This window comes from Xyrauchen texanus, chromosome 11 (genome assembly GCF_025860055.1).
Source record: "Xyrauchen texanus isolate HMW12.3.18 chromosome 11, RBS_HiC_50CHRs, whole genome shotgun sequence".
NCBI lineage: Eukaryota > Metazoa > Chordata > Actinopteri > Cypriniformes > Catostomidae > Xyrauchen > Xyrauchen texanus.
Window position 1 is genome coordinate 42,154,648 of NC_068286.1, and position 20,298 is coordinate 42,174,945.

The window sequence follows — 20,298 nt, forward strand, 5'->3', positions numbered from 1 at the left end:
GGTTAGCCTGTAGAATTTATTAGTAGCTCAGTCCACAATTAGATGCCAAAGTAAACAGGTGTGTGTATGTAAACTAAAATCACTATCCAACAATCCCCATGAGGAAAGCAGCTTTTAAAAAAAACATACTAAATAATGATTTAATGTTATTCTAGAAATGCAAAAAGGTTCTTGTGAGGGTTAGGATGTGTTTGTGTGTTAAAAGGACCACCAAGCTGCCATAAGAAAGAACTTGGATTGACAATTGCCAGCACACTCTCATAGAGACATATGTACATAATGATATACCTGTAGTTCCACTGGTGAAGCAAATTAGAGCCAGGTCCTCTGGTTTAGGAGGCTGGGAATAAAAAAGCAGAAACTCAGCATCCATTAAACTTCTATGAACCAGAATAAAGTAAAATCCAATCAAACAATTCATTACTCTTTAATAAAGTTAATAAAGTATTTGAATCAATACAATGCTTAGTCTGACTTACAATGGGCATCTTGTAGTTGGCTTTACCAATAGCCTGCAAAAAGAAAGACTTCGTTGAGTGCATGATTGCGTCAATGCTTACCATTAAGTTTAAGTGTATGTGTGAAATCAAACCTCCAGTTCTTTAAGGCTCACAATCTCAATGCCGTTCTGTTGTGCCAGTGCAATCAGCTCGCTGTTAAAGTCCTCCATGATCACAACGGTCGAGATGCTGTGCTTCCGTCCAGACACACAGTCCAGGATTAGACGAGCTTTATCCGCGATATCACAGATCACCGTGGAGATGGTGGCTACAAAAAAGCTTAGTTACTCCCCAGAAATGTATCACAATTAATCATACCAAAACAATGTGTCTGTCTAACTTTGTAAAATAAAAGCAGAACATGCAAGCACACACTTTTGTTTGCAAGCATGTTTTAAGGATGGAACATAAATTATGCGAGCACAGATGCTTCTAGCTACGCAAACTTCGTGTGTAGTTGTATTCTAAAATGTATCAGACTGTAATTCTTACACGCAAGTACGCATTGCATTCTCAACATTGGCACAAGGGGCGCTATAGAGGACATTAGTGGGAACTAGTGATGGGAAGTCCGGTTCTTTCGGACGGTTTGATCCAATGAACTGGTAAAAAAAAATGATTCACCAATTCAGTTACGTAATCACGTAATGACATCACTATATATATAATGCTAATACAACGGAGTTGTAGAATACACTGTGAACTGTTCGCATCTACGACGCGTTTTCTCTTTAAAGTCAACAACTGTCATGGTGGAGCAACAGTTTGAAGAAATATTACTGAGCAAGTTAAAGTCAGTACATTTATAGCAAATTACCATAATAATAATGATTACAGTTTATTAGCACAGACTTCTGAAGAACTTCTGAAGAGCTAGCACAGAGCTTTGTGCATTCGTGGAGAGATTGACAGGCAGGAATTTGGCCGATAGTTGCTGCAAGCCTCTTATATTCAACCAATTGGTGTGTGATAAGGCGGGACTTAGAAATGCACATCATAATGCACTCAGATGCACATCATAATGCAACTAATGTAAAAATCCCGTCCGGACACTTTTTTAAGTTCCGAAAAAGATGACGTATGGTCACCCAATTCAACAGGGTAGAGCGTTGGTAATGTGATGGCAAAACACTCACAACTGAGTTTGTGCGCATACATAAAGTATGTTTCTGGCCTTACTCGACATAAAAGATTATTAAATATTTTTCAACCGAGCAAAAAAGGAAAAATACACATTTTAGATTGCAACTTCCATGACAAAAATACACGATACAGAAAAAAGTACTTATAGAATCCACATATAGAATAAGTATGAAATATGTACAAAAGTCTAACCATAAAAATGGGCTTCCTCACCTTTGTCAATGATGTAACTGATGGCCTCCGTGCCCAGTGTATCATATAGTGGAACTGCCACCAGTGAATATGTATAACATGCCAGCTCTGAAATTGTCCACTACACCAACACACACATATACTATGATATGCAAGAGTGTATTACAAAAATTGGATGTAATACAAAAATACAGGGAATGTACTGTATATGCATACAAAATGTGATTACCTCTGGTCTGTTCTGTGCAAAGATGCCAATATATTTGTCTCCTGACTGGCTGTGACCCCTATGAAGCAATGCTGAACCTGCGAACTCTGCCCTGTCTGCCACCTACAAACACATACATTGTACAAAATGCATAACTTACACAATGCATATCCAAATCTGCCATTAAATACATGATATCCATAATAATATTGTATCTAGATTAAACACAAGACTAAAATCCATATACATGCACACAGTTAAAGGGATAGTTCACCCAAAAATGTTATTATCTTATTATTTACTCACCCTTATAATATCCCAGGTGTGTATGACTTTCTTCCTTCAGCAAAACACATTTGATGAAAATTTGAAAAATATCGTAGCTAAGTAGGTCCTTAAAATGCAAGTGGACGGTGATCCGATTTTTGAAGCTCCAAAAATTACAGGCAGTCAGAATAAGCATCATCTATACGATTCCATCTGTTAAATTAATAACTTCTAAAGTGATACGATCGCTTTTGGTGTGAAAATATCAATATTTATATAATTTTTAACTCTAAATCATTGCTTCCCATAAGCGAGAGGGTGGAGATCACGTGGTCTCTCATGTGACGTATTCACGTTGCCATGATACAGAGGTAATCTCACATTCTTATAGAATGTTATATAGAATTGAAAAAAAAAGTACTTAATTATTAATCTTTTTCACACCAAAAGTGATCATGTCACTTTAGAAGATATTAATTTAACAGCTGGAGTCGTATGGATGACGTTTATGCTGACTGTCTGGGATTTTTGGTGCTTCAAAAATCGAATTACCATCCACTTGCATTTTATGGACCTTCTAAGCTAAGCTAAGATTTTTTATTTTTTTTTAAATGTATTCTGGTGAAGAAAAAAAGTCATACACACCTGGGATATCATGAGGGTGAGTAAATAATGAGATCATTTTCATTTTAGGTTGAACTATCCCTTTAAACTAGTTCTAGAATAATGTTTTAAAACTCCTAGCAATCCACAACAGCAGCAGTCTTACCTCTTTATATGAGAGCCATTTATATGGCTGGTTCGGTTTTCGTGACCCTAGACATGGCCCATTTTCTAAAAAAATATATAAGAAAAAAACAATGCTTTATGCTTGTAAATACCGTACTGATATTTTACAAAATATCACAGATATCACAGAGTTTAACATCTGCTTTTAATGACCAGTTGACTTACTGGACACTCTTAGTCCTCGTAAGAAAAACTCATACATTGTCCGAGCATCATCATAGTAGTATGCCATGTATGTATCACAGTCTAGTAGAATAGAACACCGAGCATATTCACCACCCTGAAAAACAAAAACCATAAAATGTAAAGTTCAGAACCATTTGTGCAAAACACTCAAATCAGGACGTTAAAGGAACTATGTAATGATGAATATATAAATACAGACCGTTGGCAATACATTAAGGAAATATTAGGCAGGTATTTACTGAAAATCTTCACCTCCACTGTAGCTCTCAAATTGAATTTGTGCTTGTGTTCGATTCAAAATATTCAAATGCATTTGAACCAATGAAATATGAACAAATGTTGTTTTTTGCTCATTTTGGAGCTTGACAGCCCCCAGAATTTTCATTATTGGGTGAATTAGATGCACACAAATCTGAAAGTAACGTTTGGCCTGGTTATGGATTGAAATAAAGAGTAGGCCATTAACAGAAGAAGTAAGGGCATGTGCAAATGGTCATTAAGTAATGTTGACTGACTTCATAGCTGTTGCCAAAATGTTTCTGTGTGTTTCCATTGCAAACATGAAGAACCACCAGTGTTTCTGCAACATTCCTCTCTCAGACTAGAGGCAGAGTTAGACAGAATGTGTAACTATGATCAAATACAGACAGCTATAATCGCAGCAGTCTGCATGAAAGAGGCTGTAATTATTCACATCTTCTCTAATAGCATAGCCTGTGCACACATGCACATACATGCATATACATGCACAACCATGCTCAGTGGATGAGAACAAGATGTTAAAGAGTAGGAAGAAAGCAGGAATGTGGTTAAAAATAGACTATTTCAAGAAAAGCTGTAGGTGGGATGTCTCCATGCTTTCAATACATAATTAAACACGCACAAAGCCTTTGCTTCACTGACAGGAAGTAGATGTGGTCATTATCATAACCTCAAGAAATGGTCCCAACAAAATCTAGAGCAAGTTTTGTGCACTGATCCATTTAAATACATGAATGAGGACACAGATGTGGACACAGAACTCAAGTTTTTAACAGAGCATTTTCAGCTTAGTGTTCATGCATGCAGAGTATTGTGACATGGTTGCATTTAACGCATATGGTTACTTGCAAAGAGTGAAACCACTTCACATGCTGGGGTTAACCCAAAGGAAACTACTATCTACATTGCTTAACTGCACTGAAGATCAACAGACCTTTTCTTAGAGAAAGATTGCAAGTCATCACTGAAGTTTTGCAACTCGAATTACAGCAGTCAAAGCCTTTTAACTTCTCAAACGTGGTGGATATTCAAGCCACGGCTGCTAAGAAACTGCTGGTTACACTGACAGTTACTTAAGGACTATGTGGAAAGCATATCTTCCCCTAAAATTTCACAACAAATGCGTCAATGATGAGTTATATAGGTACAAATAATCCACTGTAAATAAATGACATATTACTCTTTGTGGTTTCAATATTGTAGCGAATAAAAATGGAAAATATCACAGATCACTATTGCGCTGTTTGCTCAAGTTACACAATACACCTTTTTCAATATAAATAGGTCAAAAGAAGCCGTGCTTCAATGTAAGTCTATAGCATATACAAGTAGCATTTAAATCAATGGCGCAGAAGATCAATTTCAATTGGACAAGACGCTCTAAACATGTTGGAAAGACCCTTCTGTCCATGATGTTGCTATGGTGATGCCTTGCAAAACCGGCTGATAATTGGTCTGCCTGAAAAATTGGTCTCTCTCTGGTCAGCATTTTATGATGGATGAGGATTCTAACAAATTCTAACAAAGTCTCCACACATTTTCCACAAATTTCGTAAGTTTTATCTTTCTAAGCTTTCACAGAGACAGCTAGGCCATTGCTTGAATGAGTTACAAGTGCCATGTAAAAAAATGTGCTTGGTGGTTTGCATTTTGCTCATATGGCCCTTTTCAGACTAGCATCCTATCTACACCGGAAGTGAGCGGTAGACAAGGGGCAAGTTTTGTCTGGTTCATGGCTAAAATAAGCTGCAATACCAAACTTCATGCAAATTGCCAAATGTCTGGCTCTTCAAAGACTAGTCTAACCCTGAGCCCTGACCCAGACCCTAAAGTCCCTATCCCTAGTCTCTATAAATTACCATCAGCCATATCTCACTTCTGCTCTTAAAATTGGGTTTGCTGTATAAAACTTAAAACTTTACAAGTATTTTCACACTTACTGGTATCTCCACGGACTGCATGCTGAGGTCACAGGGTGGTTTGAGGGCTTTGGGGCGGGTGGCCAGCCAGTAGGTGGTGATGGCAGCGAAGGCGCCCATGCCCATGAGAGTGTTGGTGGGAATACTCCGCACATATTGTCTCACGTCATCCAGCTCAAGCATCCGCAGGTGCCGGATCAGATCCTGGGCCTGCATTGTTTTTCAATGGTGGGAACCACTTACTGCAACTAACTAAAGTATAAAGGAGAAAAACAGAGGGAAGACTTTTAGTGAGACACAAAATCTGTTTTTGTTGTTGTTTTTTTAAAGCAATTTTACAAGTGCAAAAATGCATTAATATATCTAACAAATAAGTGTTTACATTATTTTCATCTTTTGTTTAAATCAACCAAATTTTTCCAGATTTAATTCCAGTGCAAATGTGTTCGTTCTTACAATTATATTTCCATATTTCAGATTCCATCACTTAATAAAGAATCTTAATAAAATCAAATTATATTCAGAGCAAATATTTACACACTTTTCCACCAATCTATGGTAAAAGATAGTATGTGATTAACACTCATATTATTTCACAGATTTATTACATTACACTTAATACACTTTGTGTATTAATGAGTACTGGTATCATTAATAATACATTTTAGCAGGTCTATTCAGACAACAACAAAAAAAAGAGAAACAAGCAAATAACGTTCTAATATGTTGATATTTATGAGACATTTACAGACATGAGTCACTTTTGTACAGGAAGAAAGAGAATGTTTTTCTTCAGTATTTTGGAAGGCCATTTCGTATAATGAGAACAAAACCAATCTCAGAAAACAGAACTGTTATTTCAGCTTTATAGTCAACAAAGCACTGGCCCATCCTATTTCTTGTCTCCATTTGGAGAATGCAAGTGTGGTGTACAGGAAGGAACCAAAGGATTCATGTGTAATTTGAGGAGCAAAGTTTGTGATTATTGTAGTGTCTTAGAGGCAGAAGAGAACTAAGAGAAATAGAACAGTTCTACACAGAATGACTTACATTTACATTTATGCATTTGGCAGATGCTTTTATCCAAAGTGACTTACAGTGCACTTATTACAAGGACAATCCCCCTGGAGCAACCTGGAGTAGTGCCTTGCTCAAGGACACAATGGTGGTGGCTGTGGGGATCGAACCAGCGACCTTCTGATTAACAGTTATATGCTTTAGCCCACTACGCCACCACCACTTAAATACAGAATCTACTCTGACTTTCTCATGGGCTATAAAGAGATTTGTACTGGTGCCAGCAATAGTGCTGAAATGATTAGTCAACATTATCAACAATGTAGACAAAAATTTCCATTGTCGAATAGTCGTTTGATGTCATTTATCGTAACATGAGATCATATGAAACTCTAATGATAGCACGCGAGAGCACCTCTGCAGCTCGCACCTGACTGAGGAGTGGAAGAAAACACAGCTCACAGTCCAGATGCACTCTACATTTTCCAAACAGCTTCAGGTGATGTAGACCACTAAGTATAAGGGAACTATACAAAAACACCAAATAAGTAAACACAGAAGCACTCTCGTTGTGGAATAAGTGGAGCTAGAGCTGCTGCTCACCTGAAGCAAAACTTGCGTGTCAAGAGTTTAAGGAAACGCCTCAGCGTTGCATCATTAATGTAGTTATATTTAATGTGTTATTGCTTTATTAAAGTTCAAACAATCTGGAAGCAGATCTACTACAAACAACTACAAACTCCGAAACTGTCATTTCTCTGTGCGGTAAGCGCCTCTTCTATGAGTTGTGCGAAGTGTCCCGATCTAAGGGGGAGAGATTGAAACTGCACCCGGCTGAGGCACACTCTGTCGCGGGGACGCACGTCCCTCGAGCATGCACGCTTCCTACACAACAAAACCCCTCTTCTCTTTGATAAGACCATTTGCTGAAGAAGCTTCCCCATGTTGGCCTTGGGAATTTCAGAGTGTAGAGTGGAGGAGGGCGGGGCCGGGCTGGAACAGCTCACGCCAGGTCCCCAATCAGCCTGATGGGGGCGAGTGAGGGATAAAGGCAGCCAAGGACGACAGTTCGAGATAGAGAATTACAGGCAGCTGCCCTGTATGTGTTTGTGTGTGTCTTTCTATTTAAATAAATATATTGTATATATTGTTAAGCCTCCTCCTTGCCCATCTAAACCCCCTTACACAGAGCAAAGGCATTCCATTGTTCTTCAATATAACCAACTCTCTACACTTACAATTATTATACTAATCATGAGGCCATTTTCTGGCTTACCATCTCTTAATTCATGAACATTTCACATGGGCTTTAGACTTTTCTTATTTCACTAAAATCCAACTACACAGCCATATGTAAGATTATACAAAAAATATGGACAAATGCTTCCTATGCAGATGATAACCCTGACAATTATGTTTTTCATAACGTGTAATGTATTATCCATGTTTAAAACTAACAAACTAATTCGACGTTTTATCATGCATTATAACTGTAATATAATAAGTAAGTAAAAGTGTTTGCTGTGTAATTGATTGTCTCTTAAGTTCCAGAATGATGGTGTGAAGTATTTTCGGGTAATATGCGGTTATAATTTTCTTATGAATTCATGATTAAACATTGTCCTATTTAGAGCGGGAAAAAGAATGAAGGGCCATAAACAAATTATTTGGAGGTGAGGACAGAAATTATCACATGGTATCTGAAAAGCTGCTTTGATTGGCTTAGAGCAGGGGTGGGGAAACTTTTTCCCATTAAGGACCATTTGATTATTTACTAAATAATTTGCGGGCCATTCAATTGCTTGCAATTTCTGATTGAGGGTTGAAATAACATACGCATTCCGTTGCATGCACACACACCAAGAAAAAACACTAAAGGTGCTTTTAGTTACTACAATATTTTGCATTGTTATCATTTAAAATTATTTTGTTGCTTTTCAAATTATTCCTCAAATGGCCTCGTGGGCCAAGTAAAATGGTCCTGCGGGCCTTATGTTGCCCTGAGGCCTGACGTTCCCCACCCCTGGCTTAGCGCCTCTTTGGGGTGTGAACAATCCAAATGGGTTAAAAGACCGGCCTGGACAACTCCTCTATCTCTCTTCTCTGCTCTAAAGCCATCACACACTTTGACCTCTGCCCCAAGAAGTCCAGAGTCCTCCCTTGTGGGAGACCTCGCCTACGGGGCTCTGTCTGGTCATTCCATCACCCACCCATCGAATCAAACAATGGCCTCCTGGAACTGAACCAAGCCAAAGGACTTCAAGAAATCCACACACCAAGCAACACAAGTGAACACCTCCAGACTTTTTTTGAAATCTGGTGCTTTCTTTAATATAATTTGAGTAACCCCATCTCAAATCACGGCATACTAAATTAAGTTCTCAGCGCTTGTTCGAAGGAAGGTCTATAGAGAAGTTTGTTTTCTGTTACAGATCATTTTCCATTCATCTTCTGTCAAAGCTCACTTACCAAATCCGTGTTTATGTGTGTTTGTCTATGTATGTTTGTTGTAGATTAGTTAATAAAGTCTTGTTATTACTCAAAGAGAAGTTGACTGTGTATTTTATTAAATTACATCTGTCCCTTGAGATTTGTCGATCCTAAGCTACATGCACATAAACAGTATTTCAATCTATTTATGATATTATTTTCAATGGCCATGAAAGTTGTATTACCGTAAGAATGAATCTTATGTTCCTATCAACTCATCGCTGGCTGAAGACTTTGTTCAGCCAATATTCCCCAAATCAATTGCTAATTCCCTTACTGATCTAAATTCCTTGAATTTATTAGCAGATACAATTGAATATGTATTACATATTGAATCGTGGAGAATTTTAATCAGATTCCTAATCTTCTCAGGTGTCATATATTTCCCTACATTATTTTGGTGGTCGAATGTAGCCAAGACTCTTAAACTAATTATTTACATATAAAATCCAACATTATCCACTTACGTGTTCAGCTTTAGACATAACACTAACCGTTCACAGAAAACACTTTATTGTACTCAGCTAAGAGCCTGAGTATCAAAATGCAACTGACCCTCCTTTTATCCTGTCTTGTTCATGACAGCTCTATCTGAGTAGAGATTGGCGCTTTCTGTGCCAGTAATGAAAAAAATTATATAAATATAAAATAAATATTTTAGCTGCATCAGTCCATAGCCTCCAGCAGTATGTGGACTAATTACAGAGGAAGAGGATCCTTCATTAAGCTGAGATCTCATACATTTCTTCAGCTTGACTTGACAGAAACATTCACTTAAAGGAATAGTTCACATAAAAATAAAAACCTTTCATATTGTTCCAAACCCATATTACTTTCCTTTGGAGCAATTATGCTCTTATTAATACAATTACAATGAGGAGTTTTCAAGCATTGAAAAGGACACAAAAACCATGACATCAGCCCAGGCTCTCCTTAGCATAGGTAGACCGATATATCGTTTTCACATACAGTATTAATCAGTGCCGATAGCTGCTTTTTGGAACTATCACTATCGGCAAAAATATGTGCCGATAGTTTTTTAAATTATCAATTAATTTCATGAGTCCACGGTGTACTTCAGGTTTGTTTATACTTATAAGTCATGCATTATGCACCAAATCTTCATTTTTTTCTGCTTATTTTTGGATTTTGATTGAACAATAAACAGCATATGAGATGCAATTCATTTAGGACAACACCTTAGTTATCGGTATCGGCAAAATCCACTATCGGCCGACCTCTACTCCTTAGCATGTCATGAGAGTTCTTGAAAAATGTCTCCCTGAAATGGTTTGTTTTTTATGAACTCTCATGACATGCTAAGGACAACTCCAACCATCACAATCTACAGAAAATCTCCTTTTGTGTTTATCAGAAGAAAGTACGTCATACAAGATGGCAGTGACATGAGGGTGTTAATGATGGCAGAATGTTCATTTTTGTGGGAACAATCCCTTAAAGGGCAGATAGCTTCTCCGCCTCAATGAGGCGTTTGCCAACTCAAGCTGAGAATATCTGTGAAAAAAGCCTTCACCTTTACTTAGAAGGTGAAAATGAGTGATAAAACTTGTGAATAGCACCATTAATATCTTGTCGATAATATCGGCCCATGGGGTCTGTGTGATATTGGCTTGCTCAAAAGCTGTTTCACCCCCTGACATATCACCTATATCTATAAATACACCACTATTGTTCCATCTGACACTCATCATCTGATGGAAAAAGTCAAACACCTCTCAAAGACATGGCAGGCGTTCATATGAAAGAGCAGAAATATGTGTTATGGTGGACTATGGCACAGTGATGGTATCAAATTGACAGCCCTTAAATGAATATGCCTAATAAAACATGGTATTCCCATAGCACCATGTACCAAAAACATTGTAATATTACGGTAATTTTTGTTAGTGTAATGGACTGTGTAAAATGAATCATTTGGTCTGTAATACTTTGAAGTTATACATTAAATGCACCTGCTAAATAAATAAAAAAAAGATGTTTTTGTACATATACAACATGCTTTCCCAAACAGTAATGTACAGGGCTGTAATAATTTTACAGCTTCAAAAACAGGCTAACAAAAACTGTATATAGCGTTTTTCTTAATAAATTATTTAACTTCAAAAAACGCTACTGAATCAATTAAGCCAATTATAGTAGCACACCAATTCATTATTTCTCATGGTGCAAGCCTCCTCTGATTTGCCCTTGAACTAACCTAAGAGTCTGCTGAGTAAAAGATATACACACGTGTACCTAGCAATCTACATGAGGCCATGTCTTGGACCTCTACTGTTTTAATATAAAGCTAATTATACTAATTATAGACTAACCCTATCCTTAAAAAATGTTTAGCATTTCTAGAATTAAATTGAACATTATACTGATTCATTTTTACCTTATAGGACATCCCTGGACATCCTCAAATGGAAGTTTTGTCAGATTTAGTTTACATCAGAGGATAATGTTGTCCCCGAAACACACATAGTAAGATCGCGTATCTATGCGAGGACCAAAACTGAGAGACACAAACATCGAAACTTACCGTGCAGATTTATTAGGATGACTTCTGTAGAGATATGCTGTGTTGTGCCTGTATCCTAATAACGCGTGTTGTTTTAAGAGATGCCTTCCACGTGTGTCTGTGTTTCTGTAGTTATACTGACCTGTGACACAGTGCTGAAGGAAATTTTCATCTATGAATAGCAGACTGACCCTCATAAACTGCAATAGCACCACGTGGGTCTCCCTCTCTCACTTTCACTAAACTTCTGTCATGTTCACCCCACTCACTTTCTCTCTATTTTGCCTCTCAGGTCTCTCCCTAATTCTCAATTAACCTTTTATGTCATTCAAACTGAATGTTTTTTACCTGTTTGCTCAACTATGTATGCCCTTTAGTGTTTTTAGACAGAGGTGGGTCTTTTAAAATGCATCAAAACACATGGTGATACTGGCATCCCACACCTAAAAGCACCCCATACAAATGTTGCTCCTTCTCTTATCTCAGAAACACAAGCACACAAATCCTACAGCATAGTTTGAACCCTAATCAAAGGCATGTGAACTGAGACATGTTGTGTGTGTGTGTGTGTGTGTGTGTGTGTGTGTGTGTGTGTGTGTGTATGTGTGTGTGTGTGTAATTCCTTCTAAATGGCCCTGTGGCTGATAGTAGCGTAGCAGAAAATGTCTCTAACACAGAGTGAAAAATATGTGGCACCTCAAGCTTTCTGAAAATCAAACACAATTCAGTAATTCACAAAGACAAAGAGAAGCAATAAGGAACACATTCCATATGTGTCAGAATGTAGCTATTTACTGTACTGTATTTAGAGTGAATCTAACAAACTTGTTAAGAACATGTCCGGGTAATTTCTTTTCAAGGTGAAATGTGACTGTATTAACAAAAATCCTAGGATAAATTATTAAAAAGTTCATAAGAAGGTGGCTATTAAATGTTGACACAAGTAAAAAGATGAGGACATTTTTAAGACGTCTTTTCAGGAATACATTTTTTTTTTTAATACGGGTAAAAATAGTACAAAAATAGTACAAACATTACAATTATAATAATCTACATACTATAAGAAGGTTTTTTTTTGTGAATCCTGCCCCTGGACATGCTTTTGTGAGATGAAAAGCCACGAATCCAACCCTATTTTACACACAACTGTCATTGTAAATTTGTGTGTGTGGTGCTGCAACAGTGTTTACGCAACCATTGTGGTATGTATATTCATAAAAGGTGTATTGCCTATGCTGATATGCTCACATGAGACTGCTTGTGAGAAGGTGAAAGTGTCTATGTGAGTAAATGTTTGTGCCAGCAGCTGTGTGTATATGTGTCTGGATCACAGATGGGAACTGTCACGCTGGTCACATGGCATGTTTGGCATTGCTTACCCTCAAAGTGAAAGACAACCTCTTTCCATACTTGGGCTGCTGAGAGTAAAAACCAATGACAGAGCTACACTTACAATCACCCCACTGAGAGAAAGACAGAAAGGAAAAAGTGAGGTAGAGATAGAAATTAAATCCACCATACAACCCATAGGAAACTTTTGTTGCATTGCTCACAAAACTCATTTTTTCCTCATTAAAAAAAAGTTGAACTCCTAAAGACAAGAATTGTAATTTTGCAATATATGTAGGAAATCATGAGCACTCACATTAAAATGAAGACACCAGTCAAATCAGTATCCTTAGTAAAGACACATGGCTTTTCATGTTTTATGCCACATGGAGAGGGTCTGCACATGGGGGCTGCCATTTTAGAATCACATGACCAGCTGAATACTACTCGCTTAATCTCAGTAACCGTCCTGTTATTTGACACTTTCACTCATTGGTTAAAGTAATCATGGATGACTGTGAATACAACGTTTCTACAACTACATCTAAAATTGAAAACTATTGATTTTGAATGATCTTTTAAAAATACCTCTAAATGACATTTACTTAATTAAAGGGGGGAAAAATACTTTTTATTAAGTTTAATTCAGTAAATGTAAGCGCAGCGTAGTTCTAGCGGGAAGACTAGCAGCTGTACATCATCGCACCTGCTGGGTAATTCCAAGCCAATCACATGTAAGCCGTTGCTTTATAAGTCTGCTCACAATCTATCACATTGCTGTTCAGTGTGCTAACACGGCAGCCTCCACCACCCCACCACCACCAGTTGAGACCCGTCCTGCATGGGGGTAGGCTCGTCGCCCCTGCCTCCTATCTCCGGCAGGATATGGCGGTTCTGAGTACAACTTCTTCGGACCGCCAGACAGGGCCTTCGCCAAAGAGAGACATTACTTTTCTGTTTTATATTCATCAAAAAAATTTAATCTTAAATCTCACTCAAGTCTGCAAGTCTTCCTTATAGAAAGAAAAGTCGCGACAGAATGTGTATCAGCCGGATGCAGTTTCATTCTCTGCCCCTTAGATCGGGACATTCGCTCAACTCATAGAGGAGGCGCTGACGCACAGAGAAATGCCAGATCAAACGTCCAACACCATCAGGTGAGCTACCAAGCAAACTATTCATACTGGAATACTTGTGTATATGTAGGTGGGTCTGTAATACAAGCAAGAAATGTGTAATTTTTCAAATTATGGGTTAAAATATTTTTTTTTTGATGTCATAACAAAGCAGGGAGGAATAATAGAGCGAAAGATTTGTGCAAATAAAGTCATAATCAGCAATTTTACATGTTATTTGTGTGACAATGAATAAAACATATATTATAAAAAATATTTATACGCAATGTTCATTCAATGAGACCAAGTTGCAAAAGATTGCTCTGTTCTTTTGAGCATCCCGACCAGCGTAACAGTGGCTCAAGAATTGCGTGAGCTCGTGGAAGAAAAAATGGAGATTTATAGTTTTCGAGGCTGCTAAAGCTTTTTTATGCATTATGTCTAGTGCTGCACGATTAATCATATCGCAATCACAATCGCGATAGCCTGTGCGATTATATGACGGCAAAATGCTGCAAATTTATTAAAAAATAAGTGTATGTGTGGACATGACAGCCCATTCTCTCTGAAAGCTGTTTGCCCATTTTCTACACCGCTAATAAAAAGATGACCAGTCAGCTTCAGTTTAGGGAGTGGCACGTGTGGTCATGTCATGTGAGTTTCCGGTGCGCAGCGTGGAACTCAGGTGAAGATGGACGCCGAGCAGACCGATACTGAACTGGTGACCAGAAACAATAACACAGAAACACAGATCACAGCTTGGCGATATGTCTTTCTTTAATCCTTAATTAAAGTTCATATAATACGGGATCGTGACATGTAAATAAGCACAAACTCCAAAACTGTCTTTCTCTGTGCAGTCAGAGCTGCTTCAACTAGTCGCGGAAGAGACCCAATCTGAGCGGGAGTCGAGAACGGGAGAGATTTAAAGTTCCGCCGGCTGATGCGCACTCTAACACGGAGACGCTCGTCTCTCACCCCCGCTGTCTGCAGCTCGCAAAGTGTTGCATCATTGATAAGATCATCATGATAAGATCAATCTTATGTGAAACATAACACTAAAATGACAACAACAATAAAATGTTTGTGTGTGTATATATATATATATATATATATATATATATATATATATATTGGTTTTGGATAGACAAGATTGACAAATGCTTATCAATAATACTCTTATGGCTAAAATGTTTACAGTGTTCAGTGACTAAAATATCAATATGACTATATGTTACTAAAATATGACTAAAATGTCAAAAGTTTTCATTGACTAAAACTACATTAAAAAGCCCAGCAAGCCAAACAAAACAAAGCAATATTACAGATGTGTTTGCGGGTGTCACGCCATATGAAAAGTCTTTTATTATTTAATATTATAAAAACATTTGAATTTGAAAACACTGTACATTAATAGTTGTTGCTAGTTTTTATGTTTGAGTTGAGAAATACACATTTCAGCATTATCAGTAATCTATTTGTGCATTTTCCTTGATAACCAAGCAAGTTGACTCATGATACGATTTGTTTATTATATCGCAATAGCATATCGCAATATTAACCTCAATAATCGCAATATGACATTTTCCCCAAATCGTGCAGCCCTATAACTGTAAAAGCTTTCTCTGCTCTTGAACACACAAAGGTGAAGAGCTCGCCTAAAACTTTCAGGTTTACAGTGTGAAGCGAACACTTGCATAAACCCAGTTTGAACTACAAGTTCACTTATTGTCAAAAGCATAAGAAGGGATTTTACCCCCTCCCATCAAAATAGCTGTCAGCCAGGACTGTTCCAGGAAGTTCCAATCTCAGATTCAGCAAAGGCATTTTGTGATTGTCAGTTTGGTTTCTTTAAACCATCTAACCTAACCTTTAATCTTTTGGAATAACAGGAATAACATTAGGGAATTAACACCATGCACAGTTTGTTTAACCAATAAGGCATGTCCAACAGCCCCCAAAAGACACGGCAGCACACAAAATCAACAAGATGGTCCAAATGAGTACATTCTGAAGTTTCAATGAAACACTTTCTATTGTAGTTTCTGCCAATTCTAGGCTATTTAAAATAAAAATACATGCCCTTCTATATGTCCTGCATCCCCAACTTCCCATTTCAACAGGAAATAGGAACATTTCCTAAAAACTACACTTAACACAAAAATGATCTGAAGGCCACAAACTTGAAAGATTTTTTGATGATTAAAAACTGTTAAAATATGTGTTTCAAAATGCCACTATAGCTTTCACCAAGATGATATCAAGATTTTAAATGTTAATTTTCCCCTAATGCCTTGCATAGAACAGCTATTTACCGTAAAACTAGTCACTTCCCAGTGAGCTCTTGATCTCCCACAATGCAACATATTTAACGGCAAACTACTGTAATTAAAAATCACTGTAGATTGATGTAGGAATATGGCTGTAAATTTACAGCAATCTTTTACAGTGCATGGAAACGGGGGAAAAATGTAACAAAATTTGGAATAATATAAAACATATTTCATAGGGTGCTGCTAGAAATCCTAAAATTTACAACACCAAACTCTGTTTTTTTTTTTACATTTCCGAAAAGTCAAAATATAAATGTTGTAAACATGCATAACCCCTTCAGCAGCACATTAACACTCACATTCATATTTTGTAAGATTTTTTTTTTTTTTTACTGTGATGAGAAATATCTTGTGCCAAATATTGTCCCTTTTCTTATGATCTGTCAGCTGTTCAACTATTAATGGGCTGCCTGAAGTAGAAAACTAAATTAGGCTGATCTATACATAGACTGAGCCACTGACAAGAGTATATACATATACAGTCATTGCCGGGCACTGGCAGCCAAGAGATAGACTGTACAAGAGATTTGCAGTCATTTTAACCAAATTAAACTTTTTCCTAGTTTGTCTTTTATGGGAAAATGGAGGCAAAAAAAATGGATGACTCCACTTGCACTACACACTACACAAATCCTCTCTGAAATAAGAATGTAATTCAATACCAGCATGTGCCATCAACTTGCAAGTGGCAAATCATGGATCGTGCCTTTGACATACAGTAACTAAAGCATATGGTCTACAAAAAAAAAAAAAAAAAAAAAATGATATGTCTATTATATGAGTGCATGATATATGAAACAAGGCAAATAAATACCTTATGGTAAATAATGTAAATATTGTGATACTATTTTTTAAATGTAGTACTACATCTGCATCACTCATGTCTCTCTCTCAGCCTTTAACATGATTCAGTAGAGAACAGAGACAGATCTGTTTGGGTGTTAAAGGAAGAGGCAATAAAAGAGAGACAAAGGCAACTGCCCGATAGTAACCCTGCCACAAAAACATCAACACACAAACACACAAAAACATTAAAGGGATAATTCACCCTAAAATTATCTCATCATTAACCTTATTCCATCCCAGATGTGTATGACTTTCTTTATTCTGCAGAACACAAATGAAGACTTTTAGAATATCTCAGCTTGCCGGTCCATAAAATACAAGTGAATGGGTGCCAACATTTTTTACACATCATAAATGTAATCCATATGACTCCAGTGGTTAAATCAGTGTCTTCAGAAGTGATAAGATAGGTGTGGGTGAGAAGCAGATCAATATTTAAGTCCTTTTTTCCAACTAATCTCCATCTCTGACTTCCCCCGATCAAGATGAAGAATGCACATCCCCAAAAAAACGAAAGAAGATGAATGTGGAACTAAAAATGTAGAGTAAACAAAGGACTTACTTTTTTATATTTTTGACACGAACACCTATTAGATCACTTCTGAAGACATGGATGTAACCACTGGAGTCTAAAGGATTACTTTTATGCTACATATATGTGCTTTTTTGAGCTTCAAAGTTCTGGCCACCATTCAGTTGCATTGTATGGACCTACAGAGATATTATTATAAAACTCTTTACTGAAGAAACAAAGCAATACACATCTGTAATGGCATGAGAGTGGGTACATGAAGAGAGAATTTTCATTTTTGGGTGAACTATTCCTTTTAGAGACAAGACGAAGAAAGATGAGCAGAGGAACAAAGTAACATACTTTAAGAAAACAATTTACAGAAACAAAGAGTTTGTTGCAATGATAAAGTAAATCACGCACAACAATACCAGGAAAATGGATAAATATGTATTTCAGGTTGACATTAAACCCAAATATGATTTAGAACTGTCAGTAGCATCAGTATAGACCGGTTTTGAAAGTGTTAGTATTGTACACCACAGGATGAATAAGCCAATTTTACAAGAAAACGTAATATTATCGAGTTTAATATCTATCTTATTATAACAATAGTGCACAGAGGGTGTGAGCCTGCACCTTTATTTATTCATGCAGTTTTTGTACAGTTTAGCGTTATTCTACTTCCTCATTGCGTGGTTTAGTATTTCAAATGATAGAATCCCTCCTCTTGAATTCATTATACCAAATAGCTTTTATATTTCATAAGCGAGGAAAAAAAAAAACACTCCAGGCTAGCTTATGTCCTGAATAAAGGGCTTGGCCATTCTTTCCCTCTCTATTCTAGAAGCTGAACCACACCAAATACATTCTATAGCATGTTGAAAAGCAGAGCAGCACATAATACAAGTCACTTTTTGTAACAGGCCTTAGGGCGGTTTTGCTCTTGTTAGGAAAAAAAAGGCTTACACAAGAAATGGATATTAAGACCTGAAATGTGAGACAGGCTTACTGGCAAGCAATTTTTGTTTTGTTTTTGTTATTGGGTGAAAAATCAGACAGTGACAATTTTTTTTTTTTTTTTTTTTTTTGCACTTTTTCATTAGTAACCGGAACAGGTGTTCATTTGGGCTGGGGCCACAACCCTTTGTGGGCTGTTCACCACTTGCTCACCTTTTATGTGGCAACTATTGTTACCTTTACTAGCAAAACTGTCTATTGTCAAACCTCAAAACTTTCCATCTCTTCTAAAAAGTATTAACCTTAAAACCAGAAGATGCAGAACGAACTGTCTGCACGAAGAGAAAAACAGAAGGAAAGGAAAACTACAAAACCTCAGACCACCAAAATTCCAAACATTCCGATCTTCTGAGCGTGTCTGCTGCTGATACTCTGCATCTCTGTGACTAAAAATTGGTACCTCTGCTGTTTTAAAGATCTTATCTTAACTTAAGAGCTTAAAATGTTGCAACATAATGCATTCTGCGTTAAAAACGAGGAATTGAACTGCAGTGATGAGGAGAGTGATGCATTTGCAAACATGTTGCGGGTAAAGCATCTCTTACCACAAGATTGATAAAGATTGTTTTTTAAGATGTCTGATGTAAAACTGATTAGACGCCCTGTGCAAGTATTGTCAGAAGGCTTTTTGAATAAGAAATCCATTTGAACCCTATAATGCTAAACATGTGCATTACAAGCAAATAGAAGAAATGACATGAATACTCTTCATCTGAGATGGTAAAGCTACATAAATACGCCCATTTGCACCACTACATCAACCAAATGAGGCCAAATGATCTGTGTTAAGAGGTCTGCATAACTCAACCCCCACCTGTTGCTCAACTGTGCTCTATTTAGATGCTTTTTTTCTTTGAACCATTAATAGTCAACACACTCATTTTGCCTTAAATGTATTTAAATCATGTTAGCTCATGTAACAGTTCAAGTTAACCCAGTTTTTCCATATAGAGTAAACTGGCAAGAGTGGGATGCCATCTGATTTGTGATCGCAAAGGGATGTCAGAGACGTGATTTTGGACAAGCAAATCGGAGGTTAAACAACAAGTGGTGATGCCACGACATGCCACGGACAAGAGCTGCATTGTCTCCCTATCCGATTCCTTCTCTGTTAGCTTATTAACTAACAATAGCGTGTTCTGTGCTCAGACACGCAGCGCGCTGAAAAGCGTCTCCAAACACGCTCCATCTCCGCCCCTCCCTTTGTCTCCTGTCTTTACATCCTGATCCTCCGCTCAATTTCAGCCATCCCTGCCTGTTTGCATAGGAGAATGAAGGAAAGGTGTTGAGAAGCGCTCTTTCCAGCCCTCGTACTTTCACAGAAAAGCACTGCTTAGTAACACATTCACAAGCTGTCTAAAGACGCGTCCATTATCAATGCATTAAATGAAGTGTTAAACTGAGCATGCATGAGTCTGGGCAGATACATAATTTTTTTTATGCGATACATTTATTAAAATGCACAATACGGAAGTTGAGGAAACGTTTGAAACCCGTTAATCAATCCAATCAGTTATTTTCTCCGACATAGTCTGTCAGTTTGAGCTAAGATTAAATGAGAATTGTACAAACCTGAGTGGCGTGACTGTTGCGTCCACACAGCTCTTATTTAGAGACGGATGTGGCGCTCCAAGCTGTCTTCAGTTAT

The 20,298-nt window shown here is 37.4% G+C and overlaps 1 protein-coding gene across 3 annotated transcripts in view; it reads right to left on the bottom strand.

Moving 5' to 3' along the window:
* acsl1a (acyl-CoA synthetase long chain family member 1a) overlaps positions 1 to 20,282 on the bottom strand; it is a 30,788-nt gene extending 10,506 nt beyond the window's left edge. For 2 of the 3 annotated variants that reach the window (XM_052137759.1, XM_052137758.1), the window contains exons 1-9: positions 11,518 to 11,675; positions 5,487 to 5,717; positions 3,265 to 3,379; positions 3,080 to 3,144; positions 2,065 to 2,166; positions 1,857 to 1,956; positions 593 to 768; positions 480 to 512; positions 289 to 340 (exon numbers count right to left, since the gene is read on the bottom strand). In XM_052137759.1, coding sequence (XP_051993719.1) covers positions 289 to 340; positions 480 to 512; positions 593 to 768; positions 1,857 to 1,956; positions 2,065 to 2,166; positions 3,080 to 3,144; positions 3,265 to 3,379; positions 5,487 to 5,681 — 838 coding nt within the window. In that variant the 5' untranslated portion in view covers positions 5,682 to 5,717; positions 11,518 to 11,675. Of the gene's footprint in view, positions 1 to 288; positions 341 to 479; positions 513 to 592; positions 769 to 1,856; positions 1,957 to 2,064; positions 2,167 to 3,079; positions 3,145 to 3,264; positions 3,380 to 5,486; positions 5,718 to 11,517; positions 11,676 to 20,222 lie in introns of those variants that run through there. The other variant, XM_052137760.1, reaches the window with a different exon arrangement.
* Between the last annotated feature and the right edge of the window lie 16 nt (positions 20,283 to 20,298).